General features: G+C 44.5%; 1 protein-coding gene across 5 annotated transcripts in view; it reads right to left on the minus strand.

Moving 5' to 3' along the window:
* The window catches only part of LOC125760700 (homeobox protein cut), a 168,920-nt gene that overhangs the window by 91,658 nt on the left and 60,743 nt on the right, over positions 1-16,519 (minus strand). For all 5 annotated transcript variants that reach the window (XM_049421075.1, XM_049421074.1, XM_049421077.1 and 2 more), the window contains exon 3: positions 915-1,709. In XM_049421075.1, the coding sequence (XP_049277032.1) occupies positions 915-1,709 (795 nt within the window). The remainder of the gene's footprint in view (positions 1-914; positions 1,710-16,519) is intronic.

Here is a 16,519-nt window from a genome sequence, read left to right on the forward strand (position 1 = left end):
TGTGGTCAGCGCGACCAAGACCTAACAAAAAAAAATCCCACTTTATTCTGGGGGTAAGAAAACTCTTTTCTTCCGTTCATTTGTTACATTTTGCTGTTGATGTGTTTTTTTTTTTGTTTTGTTCACTCTAGATGTTCCACCAATTCAGATCCTTTGAATTGTTTTCCATCCCTCAATACCACCCTCGGTAACGTTTGCTATTTGAGCGAATAAAAAGTTTTTCATTATTTTTCAGCAAATATAAATCAAAAGCTTGTTTTTCCTCCGGTGGTGGCCACCCTACCAGGCAAACCAGCGCTGCAGCTGGTTTGGGTCTCAGGATTCTGCGGACTTCCCGTGACCAACCCGTGGGATGCAAGATGGTATGAGAGATCGTTGTCAGTTTTTTTTCTTATTCTTTTATCCTTCCTTTCTATCACAATGGCATAAAAGATGGCGGCTAGCAAGCGTGAGTTCCAATGAACGCACGTGAAGAAAAAAATGCTTTCCGACCGAAGATTTAATTAAAAAATGTGGTGAAATTAATCAAAGAGATTTTTTGTTGTTGCTTTTCTTGGGCTCATCGAGAAAAGGGTATGGATACATCTTTCGGGCAAGGAATCCATCCGCTGGCGGCTCGATAAAATCAAGAATTGTTTCTTGGATCCATATCACCGGAGGGATTTTCATTGTACTGCTTTGGAGATACAAAAAATACCCATCTCAATCCCATTTTTTTACTTCTTCTTCGAGGGTTTCGTCTCTAAGCAAATGAATCCTTAATTTCTTTTCTTTTAATTATTCATCCAGAAATTATGCGCTGATTATAATGCAAACGCGCTGGTATCGAGTATTGTTGATACATTTTTGTTCTTCATTCACTTCACTTATCGACCATGGCTGAGATGATGTACGTGGTTTGCATATAAACTTACCTCACGATCCTTGGCTGAAAGTTCCTCCGTTAGCGATCTCGTCCTGCTGTCCAGAATGGGATCCTTGTTGGGCGATTCCGTTTCACCACTGCTCGTACAGTTCGTGTCGGTTGAATTGTTTAGCTTTTCACTGCTTCCCTTGTGGCACTCACTGACACTCGTCCGGACACTACTGCTACTCAGTTCGTCGAGCGCGAAACCGTCCTTCGTCTTGCCCTTTGATTGTAACGCACTCGCACTTTCACAGTCCATCTTCTCCGCACTTGTGGCCGGTGGCGATCGTGTGGGCGATCGGTTGTTGCTGTTGTGATTGTTGTTACTGCTGGCCAGACAGTTGTTGTTGATGGTGTGCGCAAGGGCGGCGAGTTCTTGCTGCACCTTACGATCGATCTCCGGTGTGCGGGAGCGCGTGCTTACCGTCATCGGTGATCGTGATCCTCCGAGAGGCTTTTCGCTCGGACTGAGTGCCACTTCCGGACGGTGGATGCTGCCGCTCTCCGATACTGGCGTTGTCGAGGGCGATGGTGGCGCGATGCCGTTCTGTTCGACGATCATCGGTGAGGATGAGGTCGGTGGTGTCGGAGATGTTGACGCGGCCAGTGGCAGGGATGTTGGTGGCAGTGTCGGGGCGGAAAGCGATGGCGGTGGTGGTGGTGCCGTGACGTCCATATCGTTACCGTCGTTATTGTTGACGCTGTTGCTAATGTTATTGTTGTTGTTGTTGCTGACTCCGCGGTCCGTGGTCGACAGTTTCTCCTTGAGCGAGTTTACCTCCTTTTCCGCCAACGTGGCACGCTGTAATGGAATTGGGGGAGGGGAAAATAAAAACACCAAACATTCATTACTACAGTGTGGAATACTTTTTTTGGGCTTTCGCCGCGTAAAGAATTAAAATCGTTTCAACACCGCAGCGTTTTTAAGCAGTTATCTGTAGCTCGATTCCTGTCCTTCACTCCGAACCAGGATCTTCCCCCCGCACCCGTTCGTCCCATGCGCCTGAACCGTACCATTGTCCTTCGAATGTTCTTGAAAAGATTTAAATTAATCGCATCGAATAAAACCTTACACCCCGTACGGCTTATGGTCGGCCAAAAGCGCGCCAACACGTACGCGGCCATTAAATGTCCGTTCGCGTACGGTCCGTCAATTTGTGTTAAATTGAATTTTTACGATTCTCTGTACTTCTGGTTTCACCTTCACGCACGTCTTTTCGTCACAGTGCGTTCCTACTTTGCGTAAACACGTGGGTCGGCGTATTGTTGTTTTTTTGTGTGTGCCATGATTTCTTGTTTGTTTCTTCCACAAAACCAAGGGCAGCCTTCCAAGAACGCATATCACACCGACTTATCTAGTGGGTGCTAGCTTTGGGGAAAACCTCACATCCAAAACTGACAACTCATGACATCTAATGCATCTGTCGTTGTTTTTTTTTTTGCAAACAAGATTGATTTCGAAGTGAATATTTCATGAAGAACTTCAAAGTATTTCATTCTATCGCCTGCTACATTCATCACGCTGCCCGATCCAGTTGCTATAATACAACGTTCTACATCATTTCCCCATGAACGACGGAAATCGAAGCTAATAGGCTATAAATATCGAATTCCCGAAGCACGCACCATCAAACCAAAAGTAAAGCAAACGGTGAAGCGTGTGTAGAAATGTTGTTGCAAGCGGTTCAAAATCTCACTACCCACTTCTCGGTCGCGTATCAAAGATAGTTGGTCCGCCTGATCGCCGACCGTAGACCAAAGGCGCCCCCGTTGATTCGGTCTCTCGGCAAGATAAATAAACATCGGCCCGAAATGCTGCAGTTGGCGCTCAAAACGCTCTTGGAGTCAGGGCCCACAAGGAGATGGGCATGGACGCCTCAACTGGCAACATAAATTTCTCAATCGTCTCACACGCCTTGTACATGTGCCCGGACAAGTGTCGTGCTGCAACCGAGCCCGGAGTAAACGGCGGGAAAGCAGTCGTTAAGGAAGGTCGTCGAACGGTTTCGAGGGAATATTGAACGCGTGAAAATTGATCCAATTAGCAAGATAAACATACACCGGGTTTCTAAGAAGTGCCTGCATGTTTTCCATGTTTTCCATGTAGGTTGAGCTGTTATGCTTTCCGGGAATGGTGGAAAACGGATTGGGAGAAAACACACAGCTCCATCCTCTCGTCCGTGCCTAATTAATGTTGCAATTAATATTTTAATCCTGGTCCTGGTGTTTGATACTGGTGTTAGCAAAATTTTTGATCTCCTCCTGTGAAGATCGGCGACTGCAGTGAGCATGAATTGAAAGCCATTGCCGTCCCATGATCGATGGCGCATAAGAAATGTTTCCGATCCGCAGCGTACGAAACTGACAGTGACACGTGACTTTGAGCGAGGATCAATCGCGATCGTGAGTGGTTGTTTGTGACAAGATCACTCAAATGCGGGAATCTAAACAAGACACAGCGATACTGGGCTGATGTTTTTTGACATCTTAAGAGCAGCCGATCCTCTTTAAATAGATCAGTTACATTTATAGCATGATCGCCACGGTTATGCTGTGCTATCGATTAGCCATATTTATACCACAGTTTGCTCGGGGGCGCTCATTGCTCCGTGTGTAGCCAACTTCACCCCGGAACTGGAACTGGAAAGCGTGTAAAGTATCGTACTTCCGGTGCGGTACAGCCGCTACCGATACATGCGAATGTAAAAATCGCGACGCATGGAGCCATCTGTTTTGGAGCCACTGTTCCGCTTGTTTATACACTTCGGTCTGTATGATTAAGGAATTCTTGAAGACTTCGGTTCGGTTTCTTCTGCTGGGGTTCGATTCACTTTAAAGGCGACCGACCGCAGCACGAGTAGCGGACCACACGGACCGCAGTTTGATTGAAAAACGACTTTTCCACACGAAAACCCCCGGCGTCGAAAGGCGTGCGATAATTATTTGGATAATTAATGCTGTAATTATAGCCACCAGTGCGGGAACACGGGTCAATGCGAACAGTGAAAACAAATACACGGTTAAAGGATGGGAAAGCGTTTAGTGGTGGGAAGGAAAAGGAAGCGGTTGGACACCGAACTGCATTGCACCAGCGACAGGCTATCGTGCATTGAGGTGATACCGTGTGTGTGGCTCTAACCATGCAATGATACATCGGTTGCAGCATCAAAAACAATGGGAATGGGACTTCGTGAATGATATATGGTTGACAATTTGGAAGCAATTTTTGTTTTCTTTATTTTTGTTTATTTATTTAGTTGATCAAATCTTATACTACGGTTCATTATCTGCTCTTTATGTTGAATCAAAAATAAAACAATACCTATCCACAAGCTTTTTGTTGGATAAATGGTTAATAATGCTTCGAGATTAACTGCCCGGGATACATCCACAATGGCACAGGGGGAAACCGTAACGTAAGGGTAACTTTTCCTGTCGGTGTGGGTGGCTTTTATTGAAATTGTTATAAACAAAGCATGTAAAGCATCCAAAACAGACGCGCTTCCACGCGCGTTCAGTTCAGCATCCAATTGTATATGTTGCGAGAGATGAGATCATGGACGGAAAAACGATAATGGCGAAGCGAATGTTGGTCATAACTTTCGAATGTTCATTCGATTCTATTTTTCAAACCCTCATTTCCCATTGCTTCGCTAGCAAATGCGTACGCGCACATGCAAATGAAATGATCGGTGGGCGTATTATGTTGGAGGAAAATCGCGCATTAAGCGCACATCGATGAGATGACAATTGGTGAAATCGCTTCGGCCCAGATAAAGGGGACGGCAAGTGCAGTTGGACAAGTGGAAATGCATTGTCTCGTCTCGGCAAGTGCAATTGGTCTGCGGTTGACCATTCGCTGCACTTGACAGGGTTTTTGCATAAAATGAAAAGAAGGGAATGATGCTGAGGGTGAGCGAGAGAAAGAGACGTATACATGAGGCATGAAACGTTAATTGCTGATAAATATCAGTTTTTGTCATCACCAGGCAGCGCGGAACTAACCCCCTTTCGAAGGTTAAAGGTTCAACGGTTGCATGATGATAGATGGAATTTTTTTCCCCAGTTTTTTCCGACGCATCACAGTCGCACAGTCACCGGTAGTTCCATCCCGTTTGCACTTCGGCAAGCAAGCAGATCGAACAGATTGGTATTGACAACTGTTTCACAATCACTAGCACGACGACCGAGCTGGGTGGACAGGATGGGACAACGGATGCAATTTGCTGCAATTGGAAAGGATGCAGTTCGAGCCGTCTCGTTCGAAGCGCCAAGTGGCTTTCTCTCTTACGCCCGTTTGCATTTCGATCACCGATACCATCCGATACCGATGGATGCATCGAAGCGAAGCACATGCGCATTTCCACGAGCGACAACCCGCCGATCGATTGCACTGCTGCACTCACAGATGGCTCTTGGCGATGGCGCGACCAGGCGAAGATTCGTGTTTCCATGCCGTTGGCGTGTGAAGAAGGAAGCTTCACTGACTTGATCCGCTTCTTGGCGTTCATCGAACAGACGAACCACAGCTGGAGAACAAACCATGTATCCAGCTCTATCTTGCGCTGGGAAAGTTGTTCCAATGACATTTGACAGTCGGGAGAAAGACACGAAACAGATGGGTTCGAAACATGTCACAGTCGAAAACAACATCATATGGAAGGGATACTCGAGAATTCAAATGTGATTCAAATCGATTGGAAGTTAATTCTCACCAGTCATAATCGAATCTGTCACAATAGTTTGGAACAATGTTTGACTAACTTACCACTATAATTAGTGCAACAACACACAGCCGAGAAAAGAAACTATTTCAAATACTTGGCATTGATCTCGGTACCGTCCTTTCAAGTGCATAAAAATCGAATGAAACCACCATTCATTCATTTATTTCACTGTCCTCAATCTGTCAGTTCGTCTGCGCGTCTGTGGCAATATTAATTTATGCACAGATGCGTTCCAATGTGAACATATTCATATAGCCGGCCAAAGACCCGGGAGACAGACAACCGAACCGTTTCCGATCGTAGACGGTTCAGTGTTCGGTTTGGCATTTTTTGTTCGTTTTTTTTTCTCTTCAGTTTGGCATCATTTTCCCATCATTACCATATCGCTTTTTTTTCTTAAATATTATTTTTCATTCATTCACTTACACTTTCCGCTCCTCGCGCTTGTCAACGTGCTTTCCTCCATTGCGATTCACCGTCTCCGTACTATCTGGCAGCGCTGGCAGCCAAGATCGGGGAATGATCGCTAAGATGTCGTTTCACTTTTTTCATTCATTCCGAACCTCTTTCCTTCCATTCATTGAAAGAGTTGATGCGCATTCTACATGGTAGCTTCTTCATGCTCTTACTAAGCACATATGCAGTGAATGGGGGAAAACATCGTTTCGATTCAATTTTGGTAAGGATCAAGCTTCCATTTTTTTGCCCGCTGTCTTTCGTCGGCCAGATTCGATTTAGATATTTCTCACAGTCGTCTATGTTTTTCTCGCGCTGCTCCTGCAACTCTTCCGTGGTTTTCGTGCCCCGTCGTCCCATCAATACTGTGCAACGATCAGGAATTCCTTTAACCCTCCCGCTTTTGTGTGTTCCGTTCCCCCCCGAAGACATACGGCTTCATCCCCCTCCCCGGCTCACTTGGACGCATTTCCTTCGGTGGTTGGTTTTGTTGTTTGCATGCCCTCGGAGCTCTTTCCGGCCATTCGGGGCACAATGCATGAATCAAACACAATAAATGTATGCTCATTTGAATAATAAGATGATCTCGTTTTTTTCTTCTTCTCATTCTTGCTCTTCGGTGTGCTTTTCTCTATCTTCGACGACGAACCCATCGACATCACGCGATGCTGACGAAATTCGTCACCGTGCCCTGGTTCCGTTCCTACAGCCCGTCCGATCCTCAGGTGAGTACAACGAACGCTCAATTACCAATTCCCGTACTTTTCAGCCGTGCACAGTTGCTGTGCCGTATGATTTATGATTGTGAAATTTAAGCTGGGACGTTATTGAATTCAGTTCGGTTGAGCGATTTTTTTTCATCCACGCACAGGCATTAATTTTTGAACATTCTGTTTCGGGATGGGAAACGAACCCAGCTCAACACAAATGACGTGCCACAGCACACTGAGGCACAAAACACAATCTCAAAGGTTTTCGATTCTTGCTTCCGGCCATTCGTTATCAACACCCTCGAGACGAAAAAGACCGCGGATCAAAAGATTTTGAAGGCTTCCAGGTTTTACAGATTGGTTTTCACAAAAGTGAATAAGCAAAGTACACCAACAAAAAAACACGTCAAATTGCACTCGCTTAATTAGCTGGAAAGCCAATATTAGATGCCAACTCAAATCGAGCCCCAAAAAAAGGATGAGCCCGTCTGGCTTGTTGGTTGGGAAAAAATTTAATCAAATTTTTAACCCTTTTCCGAATTCGATCCTTCGTCCCGGTGCTTTCCTGCCCTGAAGCACCATAAAACTTCAGCGCAGGAGAGATTATCGTTTTTCGTCCTGAATGTGCGATTTGTTCAGCGATTGATGAAGATCTTGTCTAACAGGGCCCTTCATTGGCGGGCGGAGTGGAAAGAGGCGCGTCCACATTTCCTATCCTTATCCTCAAGAACCGAAAACCAAAACAAAAAAATCCTCATCGAAAGAAAGACTACAGTCGAACAGAATCACTCATTAAAATGTTCAGAAATAGGAAAACCGCACACTCCATAACCGAAAAAGCGAAGTGAAAGTAAAGGAGAAAAAACTTCTCTTTGAATGTCCGCAATTCGGTCGGCTTGTTTGGACAAGGGCAAAATGCTGGTACTGCTCAGGTTCTCCAACTTAGCTCTTAGCTGGCCGATCGGAGAAGCATCCTTTCCCTCACTCCAGGGAAAAAAATGGATGCTGAGCACTTTGCCTTACATGGCATAACAACATCGCTGGAATCTCGTCAATTTATTCGATGTTACCGAGTCATCCAAACCGAACGGGAGTAACCTTCGATAAGAAGCTCAGGATGGTGTATTATTTTAGGAAGTATTACTTTCCCTCTTGTGGTCGGCAGTGGATTCGAGTTACGGATTTTAAGTACTTCATTAAGGGGAATCCTTTTTTCTTTTGTTGGTCGATTTTCGACCAGATACGAACGCGAAAAATAATTCGTTTGTTCAATAACTTTTACGGCTTTCTGTACCGTATTTGGCCATGGAAACGGTTGTCTACAAGACACGCAAGAGTAAGCAATAGAATAGAAACGACGACAAGCAAAAAGGCTTCAGATGAGCATCAATTAAACCGGAAATGATTCCCCTTTTGCAGGATGTTTGTTTCGCTTACGCTACTGACGAGGTAATATGTAGTAAGGAAGTGTATTGAGGGATGTTTCCTACGTCTCAACGTCCCAAAACCTTGATCATTTTTCCAATTATTCAAGGTAGTTATTTAAGAATGTATGATTTTTTCAATTTCTTTAAGTTAACGCATAAAATATTGGATATTTGTGTTATAATCGGTACTGTACTCATTGGAAACGTTGCTAGAAAAGTTCATCTTTCATCAGAAGAGGCTTAAAACATATTACCCGTATATTGCGGTTTAATTGATCGTAAAACACTCTCCCGATCGTGAATTTTCTATTCGCTTCCACTTGATCCACTCGCCACAATCCAAACCTCAATCGGTCGGCGACGATATCGAACCGAAAACTATTAAAACCCAACATGTACGGCCCGTATTTTCCCTACTCCGTATACTGGGGGAATTCCACCAGAAGGCGGACCCTAGCAAACGTTTCGAACGGACCGTGTACGTAACACCATATCGACAGTTTCATTACGATCCATTTAGCTCGAGTATTAAGATGTTTTGTTTGATAAAATTATTCCTCACGCCATCGGGAAGCAGGGCGAAGAGAGACTACGGGGCCGTGCCCTTACGACGGCGTGACTAATGAAATGACGCCGAATGAGTGCTCATTGAAAATTCGATTTCATATCTACGGAATGATGCTGCGAACGGACGGTTACAATTGAAGGGATGCGAACCATCTCGATAAGGAGGGTGAGCAATTGATTCTCGAAAACTTCTATAATTTCCAACTACTTTATGTTTGTTTGTAGCAAGCTTCAGAATGAAATTGAATTCGATTTTAGCTGCTTGTTCGATAACATACTCACAGTTACGCTCATGGAAGGTATAGAGGAACGTTTTATCTGATTTTTTTTTTCGTTAAAACGTCAACAAATGCTGGTAGATGGGTATGTATTGAATTGACAAAAGGCTACAAAAATGAGAGAAAAAAACACTATCGATTCACACAAGTTTTTCAATCAAGTGCAAAACATTAATCTTCGTTCTTTGTGATCAACGGTTCCGGAAGGAAGACGGCGTCCACCTTCAATCATAAGCGACGTCACGTTTGCTCTGTACCGTCCGAACCGAACCTTTCCTCAGGTGTTTCGTAAAGTACTTCGGTGGCGTTCCTCAGCGAGTTGGCCCCATCGTTTGCGTTCACTTGCGTCGTTCTGTTTCTGTTTTATTACACGCTTTCAAAGCGGTCGTCGAACGGACGTCGCGGATGTCGAATTTCCCACGCAGATCTACGACGAACAATGGATTGCTCCACCATACCGTCACCACGGTTTTTGGGTACGATGGAGCCCAACCATCGTTCCCTTCCTAACGCTGTTTTAGTTTTCGGATCCATCGAACCCGACATCAAACTCACACTTGCACAGACCAAGATTATGTTGGTGTAGGTTGAGAAGCGAACAAGAAGTGTAACGTAACGAGCAGTGGAATATAATTTCGATTAATTCTTGAAAATTGTTTTCCTTTATCTCGTTCAACAAATCTCGCTCATTCGAGAGGAAAAAAATGTATCGACACAAGCATGGCAACCACCAAAATTTGAACGTGGCATACATACGCCCTCGATGTCGCTCCACAATAAATGTCATCCCCCTTGCTTGTGTCAGACGATCGGCGAATGAAAAATCGAGTTTTACGGTTAACTATCGAATCCCAAAGAAAGAAAAAAAAGAACACATCCAAAACTGCTTCCGTTTGTAGTTCGTGAGGCTGCTTATTATTTGTCATTCAATTGTTCCCTCACACACACTCACACAGAGAAGTGGTCGGGAATACTTGTGTGAACCTATTTCTTCCAGAAAACGGTTCGCTCTCTATTTATCGTTTGAATCGATCCACAATTTGTCGTTCCATTCCGCCATCGTCGCTACTGTGGTATCGTACGCGTAGGAAGCGGTACTGTGGCCACGTCTTGCAACGGGAAAAGCGGAAAGGAAACAATGGCATGACAAGAAATTGACGAAGATACACCACCGAGACGGCGAAGGGCAAGACGGTGCCCATACCAACAGCGGACGACAATCAGTCCTTATCAGCTCATTTTTTATTTATTTCTATGGTTGCTCCATTTCCGTCGCTATTTTCCAACCTCCTCCGTCCTGCAACTAGCCTACCCCCCTTACTTGTACACAGTCAGATTCTGATCGAAACCGCCTGCCTTTGTTGGTTTAATTTAACTTCATTCACGTTTGACGTTCGACCCGCCGTGTTTTTCCTGCGTGAAAAATCTTCCTCTCACCGAGGCGGGTAGGGAAGAAACCCGGAAGAAGATCCCATGGGGTGGATGGGTGGATGAATGTGAGGATGCGTTTCGTGCCCACGATTATCCTGGCTGCAAGGAGGAGCGCGAACACCAGCGAAAAAAAAGCCATCCACGGTGACGGTAATAATAACAGACAACAATGATTGTAAAATTTGAATAAATGGCAAAGTCGTTCGGGAATCGAAAATCGAGTCACCTTGGTTGCCTCCCTTTTTTCTCGCTCGCCGTTATTTCCACCGGGATGGATGGAAAATGGGAAAAGTTTTATTTTGTTCTTACTTGGAGGAGGAAAAAAAAGAAGGCCAGGAGGAGGTGGGATGTTTCATCTTGTTCGATCTTTATGCCTTGTCAGGATAAAACGACGTTTTGAAGGTAAATAAGGGCAGAAATTGACCTCGGAACGGAAAACGCTTTACCCGGGCAGGAAAGCAACGAGAAGCAATAATGATAAGGGAGATTAGAGAAAAAAAAGTGATATCAATTACCGGAAGGATGGGCGGGAGTAACAACACAAGAAAGCAACAACGAAAAAAAACATACCATAGAAGGTAAACAATACCAGTTGAACTGTGACAGGTCGACCTGTTTGCTGTTGGTCCGGAAAAGCCCGCGCTTTAATGGGGGGAGTACGGCGACCATCGCATAGAATGAGAGTGAGTGATAGGTTAATCGAAGTTTCTATCCCTCTGATGACTTCAATGAATGAAGGCTTTTTTTCTGGGTTATGCAAAGATTTTTAGTACTAAAATTCTTGTTGATCAAATGACTGATGATATTTTTCACCTTACTCAAAGAAGTGTCCTGGCATTGGTGGAGGAGTAATTTTTTTTAACTCATTTGAACTCAAGCTTTTTCCTTAAGCAACGTGACTGTTTTTAGTGCTTCATCGTACAGAACGTTTGTTTTTACATAATTATTCGCCGCGCGGCTAGGCGTTTCAGGGCTGTTTATCAGCTTATCCACATATGTCAGTTTTTACGAACCCTTTTTTATCGTATTGGATGTTTTTTCTTCCTGAGGTAGGTTTTTCGATCATATTCACATTCGCCTTGATTAACGTGAGCAGGCTGCCACAAAGGACAACTGGTGGTGGGGTGAAGATTATAAATTAGCCTCCTTCAAAATCAGTCATTTTTGGCACCGTCTCTCCGTCCCCCGTGTCTATCAGGAAAATTTATTTCTATTCATTATCATATTTGATGAATTTTCGTTCGTGTGTGTTACCCTTCACCAACACCCTCACACCCTCGTGTACGCAGAAGTTGCCACTCGTTAAAAACAGCGCATCCACAAACATCTCCTACGCTTTTCCTTGTTAATCAATGGAAAAATGCGCCCCCATTTGTGGACCGCGAGCGCTCTCTCAACACGCGTATGGGCGACTTTTAACGACAAAATCATTATCTCCTTACGATGTCATGTACAGAGAGCAGCGATCTTAAGAAACGCAGAAAGGTTGGGAACGGGGTTTGCAAAAATTGATGAGCTCAAGTTCCTTGGAAGCTTTTTCATCGCGACATGCCTTTCTTCGGGGCTGATCAGAAGTTTTGACGAACAATCATAAATATGGTGAGTTATGTGCGTATGTGCATGGCAAGTGTGAGAGGAAGGGACCGATGGTGACATAAGCCACGACCGTATGAAGCGATGAAGTGAACGTACGTAATGCCACATCCTTCTGGAACCTATTTATAAACAAACAAATGGTTCAGTTCCTGTGTCCCCAGGGAGCAGACGCAGACGAGCGCTAACGGGTGTGGAGGGATGCGATAAGAATGTGCCACAGTCAGCCAACTGTTCGATAACTGTGTACATGTGTCGAGGCAAGGAGACCACACCAGCTATACCGCATCTTGACGCCTTCAGTGTACCCTGATGGTAGAAGGCAACGCGAACTCTCTATAAAAGGAGAGACTGAAGATTGAAAATAATTACGCACACACACACATGCATGCATGGGGTGAGGGTGAGAGTTTCATAACGATTTTCATTGGCGTTGTGTTATAGGCGAGGATGGAGTGCAAAGAAGCAAGATTTTGACAGCACATAATCAATCAATCGAAGGATGGAGTTGGTTGGGAGTGGAATGAAACAATGAGTGGAGTTTTTACATCGTTTCGATCCAGAATTTGGCGCTGAATTGAGATGACAACGTCATGAATATTTACCCATGAACCCATTATTCAGTTTGACATCGACAAGATGGTCGATACATTCGACTAAAGAATGGTCATTTTCTTTCGATTTTATATATTAAAAGTTCTCCCCATTGAATGCCGTTCGTAATGAAATTCAATTAGATAATGAAATTTGCCATTTGCACATCTTCACTACCTTTACTTTCTTCGCCAGAAGTGTTCTGGAACCGGCAACGCACCACTGCTTTAATTATAGTTCGATAGCAGGAACAGGCGCCACCACCGAAGACGTAAAACATCTTTTACTAGCATCCTCCACGATTGCTCCCTGTCTTCGGCAGGTAATTACCTCGCTCTCGATGGTTCTACTCAGCACACTACCATGGTTGTGAAAATGTTATCTCCATTATCGAGAAAACGATAACAATAAACACCGCCATACTGTCGATGTTGCTAGACTCGCACCTCAGGGTGAGTGCTACACCCTTTCGATGGAGAAAACCAAGACAGAGCCCGTTGCTTGTCGGATCATTGCTAATACCTGCGATACTACCGGTCCCCCAACTCAACCCACGAAACCTCGATAAACGAACCTTTAACGTTGCGAGATGCCGCTACCGTACCCGGTACGCCCAAACCCAAAACTTCACCGACAGTGGTTAGTGTCGTTAATTTGGAATTCATAAAATTCGACAGCTTTGCATCGCCATCGTAGGATTACAAATTTATCTCCATTTCCTGCTACACTGTTTCTTATTTGACTTCCGGCCCCCAAAATCAATCCACCCGGTTTGCCGCTGCACTTTAGTCGGTGAAATGATTTGTAAACATCTTAAGTGGAAGTATGGCAAGCTTACGGCGTATCAAGAGCAAATCTTTAGAAATTTCAATACTACCCAGAAACCCAGAAGGAAACAATCACGGTCAATATCATCTCATAAAGCACGCGCCACGTCTCTTGGTGCAGTGCAATATTGCTTCTTTTACACAAAAACGATACTCCATCCAACCATCAATGCAGTCCGGTTGGAATTCGATCTGGTGGGGAGCGGTTTTTTTTTGTTGGAGAAACGGATACTGAAATGAAGAAAAACAAACAGCACCGCACCGAATGCTCCGAACCGGTAGGGGAGGCAATTTTTGGATTGGCTTCATTGCCGTAGCGAAAGATCGGGACGACTTTCGTGATTAAAATCCACTTTAAATATTTATGAATGAACGTCATTGTTGTGCCTGTAGTGGCCAATGCCAATGTCGATGGTACCGAATCAAACATGCCGTCGGTCCCATCACCATCATTAACCCGTCAACGATTCTCCGAAATTTGTTATACCAACCATACCGAACGCTAGACAGCTTCTTGCGTATATCACTCTCGCGCCACCCAGCGTCCCGTTCTGCTCGAGGGAATTTCTAGTCGACCAGCAGACTCGACCAGCCATCGACGGACGGAAGCCGTTTTGATTTGAGCCGTGCCGTATGGCAAACCAGAGATATTGCACGGGTTTCTTTTCCGAGACGCACAAAACCGCAAAAATTGGTTCGGGCCATGGTTCGATATGCTGCCACTATGAAAGACGCCAAAAACCGCGCCGTCCCGGATAAAAGAACAAGATGCAACGTGGAGCAAAAAAAAATATAACACACTTCAGACCCGAAACGCGCTCAATCTGAACTACCTACTCCAGCGCCCAAAATCGAGTCCACTCCAGGGATAGACCATCATAAATTCATGGACCAGACGACCGATGGACGACATGTAAAAGTGTCCGAAGGGTGCGCCTAGCGGGCGGTTTTGACTGGTGGCAAATATTTGCTTTCCATTAAAATCTGTAAATCCTGACATTCGGGCGTTGCATTCCTGCTTAGTCACGGACCGCATCCTGGTTTCGGAGGAATTTTTTTTTCTAAAATTCGTGTTCGTTTTCTTTTTATTTTGATAGTCGCGTTTGAAAATTCTGCACGAAAAATCCGCTCTTTACAGTGGACTTCATCCAACGGCAGGAGTCCTCAGGAAGTTTTCCAATTTCTGGAGTGACTGTAAATCACAAGCTGAATTATTGATTGATCCAGTAAAATCGCAGTTAAAGACCTTCAAAAATCAAATGATTGCAGCCCAGGAGGTATGAGCTTCATCTAACTAACGTCTAACGTCTAACGTCTAACGTCTAACGTCTAACGTCTATCGTCCAACGTCTAACGTCTAACTATGACGCTAGAGTTATTATTATTCTTTTCTCAGTGCTATGCAGTGCCATCGTATGTAATTAGCCGAAGACTCAATCAATCAGATGACCCTTGTATGCTCCTACACCTACAAGCGCAGTTCCTATCGCAAAATGCATCGACAATTACATATGCACCACCTTCAGCACCAATGGCAGTGACCGCGTGAAGCAACAAAACAAACATCTAATTGCAAAATAATAGCTTTTCGACCCGTACACCCTGTCCCCAACACGTCCCCAGTAAACGCAAAGTGTTCGAACACTAATCGGTAAGGGTCGGTGCAGTGGCATGTGCAACAATTGCAATCGACAATGCACAAACAAACAAAGGCAACACCAAAAGCAAACAAACCATACACTCCAGACGATGAAAGGGTGCGAGAAAACAGGGAATCCAACACAATCACGAGCTGGCTGGCTGGCTGGACGGGGACTGAGAAACAGTTGTTAAAGGCGCATTAATTCCAAGTGATAAATTTTTAATTATTCTACCGATAACGCCTATCGAATGCATTCGAAAGGGGGTTGAATGCGACACAATAGCATTAGTATATGTGTCCTCCCCGCACGAGATGCCAAATCGCACCAAATTCCTCGATTATTCATTCGGTTGTGTGGTTTTTTTGGGGGAAAACGTAGAGTTTTGCAAATAAAGCAAAACACACCCCATCACGCTCTTTCGGACGTTGGGATTTTTGGAGTTTCGGAACCAATAATTTTTCACCTGCATCTTTTGTACTTTCTTTTCAATGTTCAATTCAATGGACTAAAAACTCCCGGATATCCATTATACTCTCATGGAAAATCAACGCTTTTGCGATGAATGTTTGAATTTTTTGGTGTCTGATGGTTTACGACCACTTCCTCTACCAAAAAAAAACCCTGGTGGCGAGATGCATCGAAATAAAAGAGTTAAAAGACGAAACACAAACATTGCCCGTTATCTCTAGCGAAGCGCTATTTTATGGAGTCTCTTCTTGGTTCTCGGTTTTCGTTTTTGTTTTGCATCCAAAGTCCATCCTCTCCATGAACGTTAGCACACATTCGGTTAACCTCAAGCTGCCGAACGGATTTCGCTGACCAAAAAACTGGACGAGACATTCCCGGGCAAAGTCCTCTTTTCATCCACCCGGGGACACAAAATCCGGGTTTTGATTTATCGAAGTGGTTCGACTCGAATGTTTACAAGTCATAATCTCAGCCGACAGAAGCATTGTGCTTCCGGTCCGTGTTTGCCGCAATCGCATCGTACGGTTCACCGGTGATCGGGTCGGCTTATCCTTTCGATTTATATTTTTTTTTGGTTCGCGTATCATCTTTTCCATTCGTTCTTTGAAAATGCAATCGGAAAAACGGATTTTACTTTCGCGTTCAGATTCAATCAACAAAAAAAAATGCGCCTAAAAGTCTACCAAACAACGGATAGTTCATTGAAAATTCGGTACCGAACGCCATCCAACGTATAAATCATGATCGAAGCATGGTGAGGAACGATGGTGCAAAACGGAGATGAAAACCCAAACTGGCTTTTAGAAGGATCATTTCTTTCCTTCCGTCGGCCAGCAGTACGAAGGGATAGGAAACTGTTTACATACGTATTAGGCCACCTCATCTCGTATC

The sequence above is a fragment of the Anopheles funestus genome, chromosome 2RL (assembly GCF_943734845.2).
Source record: "Anopheles funestus chromosome 2RL, idAnoFuneDA-416_04, whole genome shotgun sequence".
Taxonomy (NCBI): domain Eukaryota; kingdom Metazoa; phylum Arthropoda; class Insecta; order Diptera; family Culicidae; genus Anopheles; species Anopheles funestus.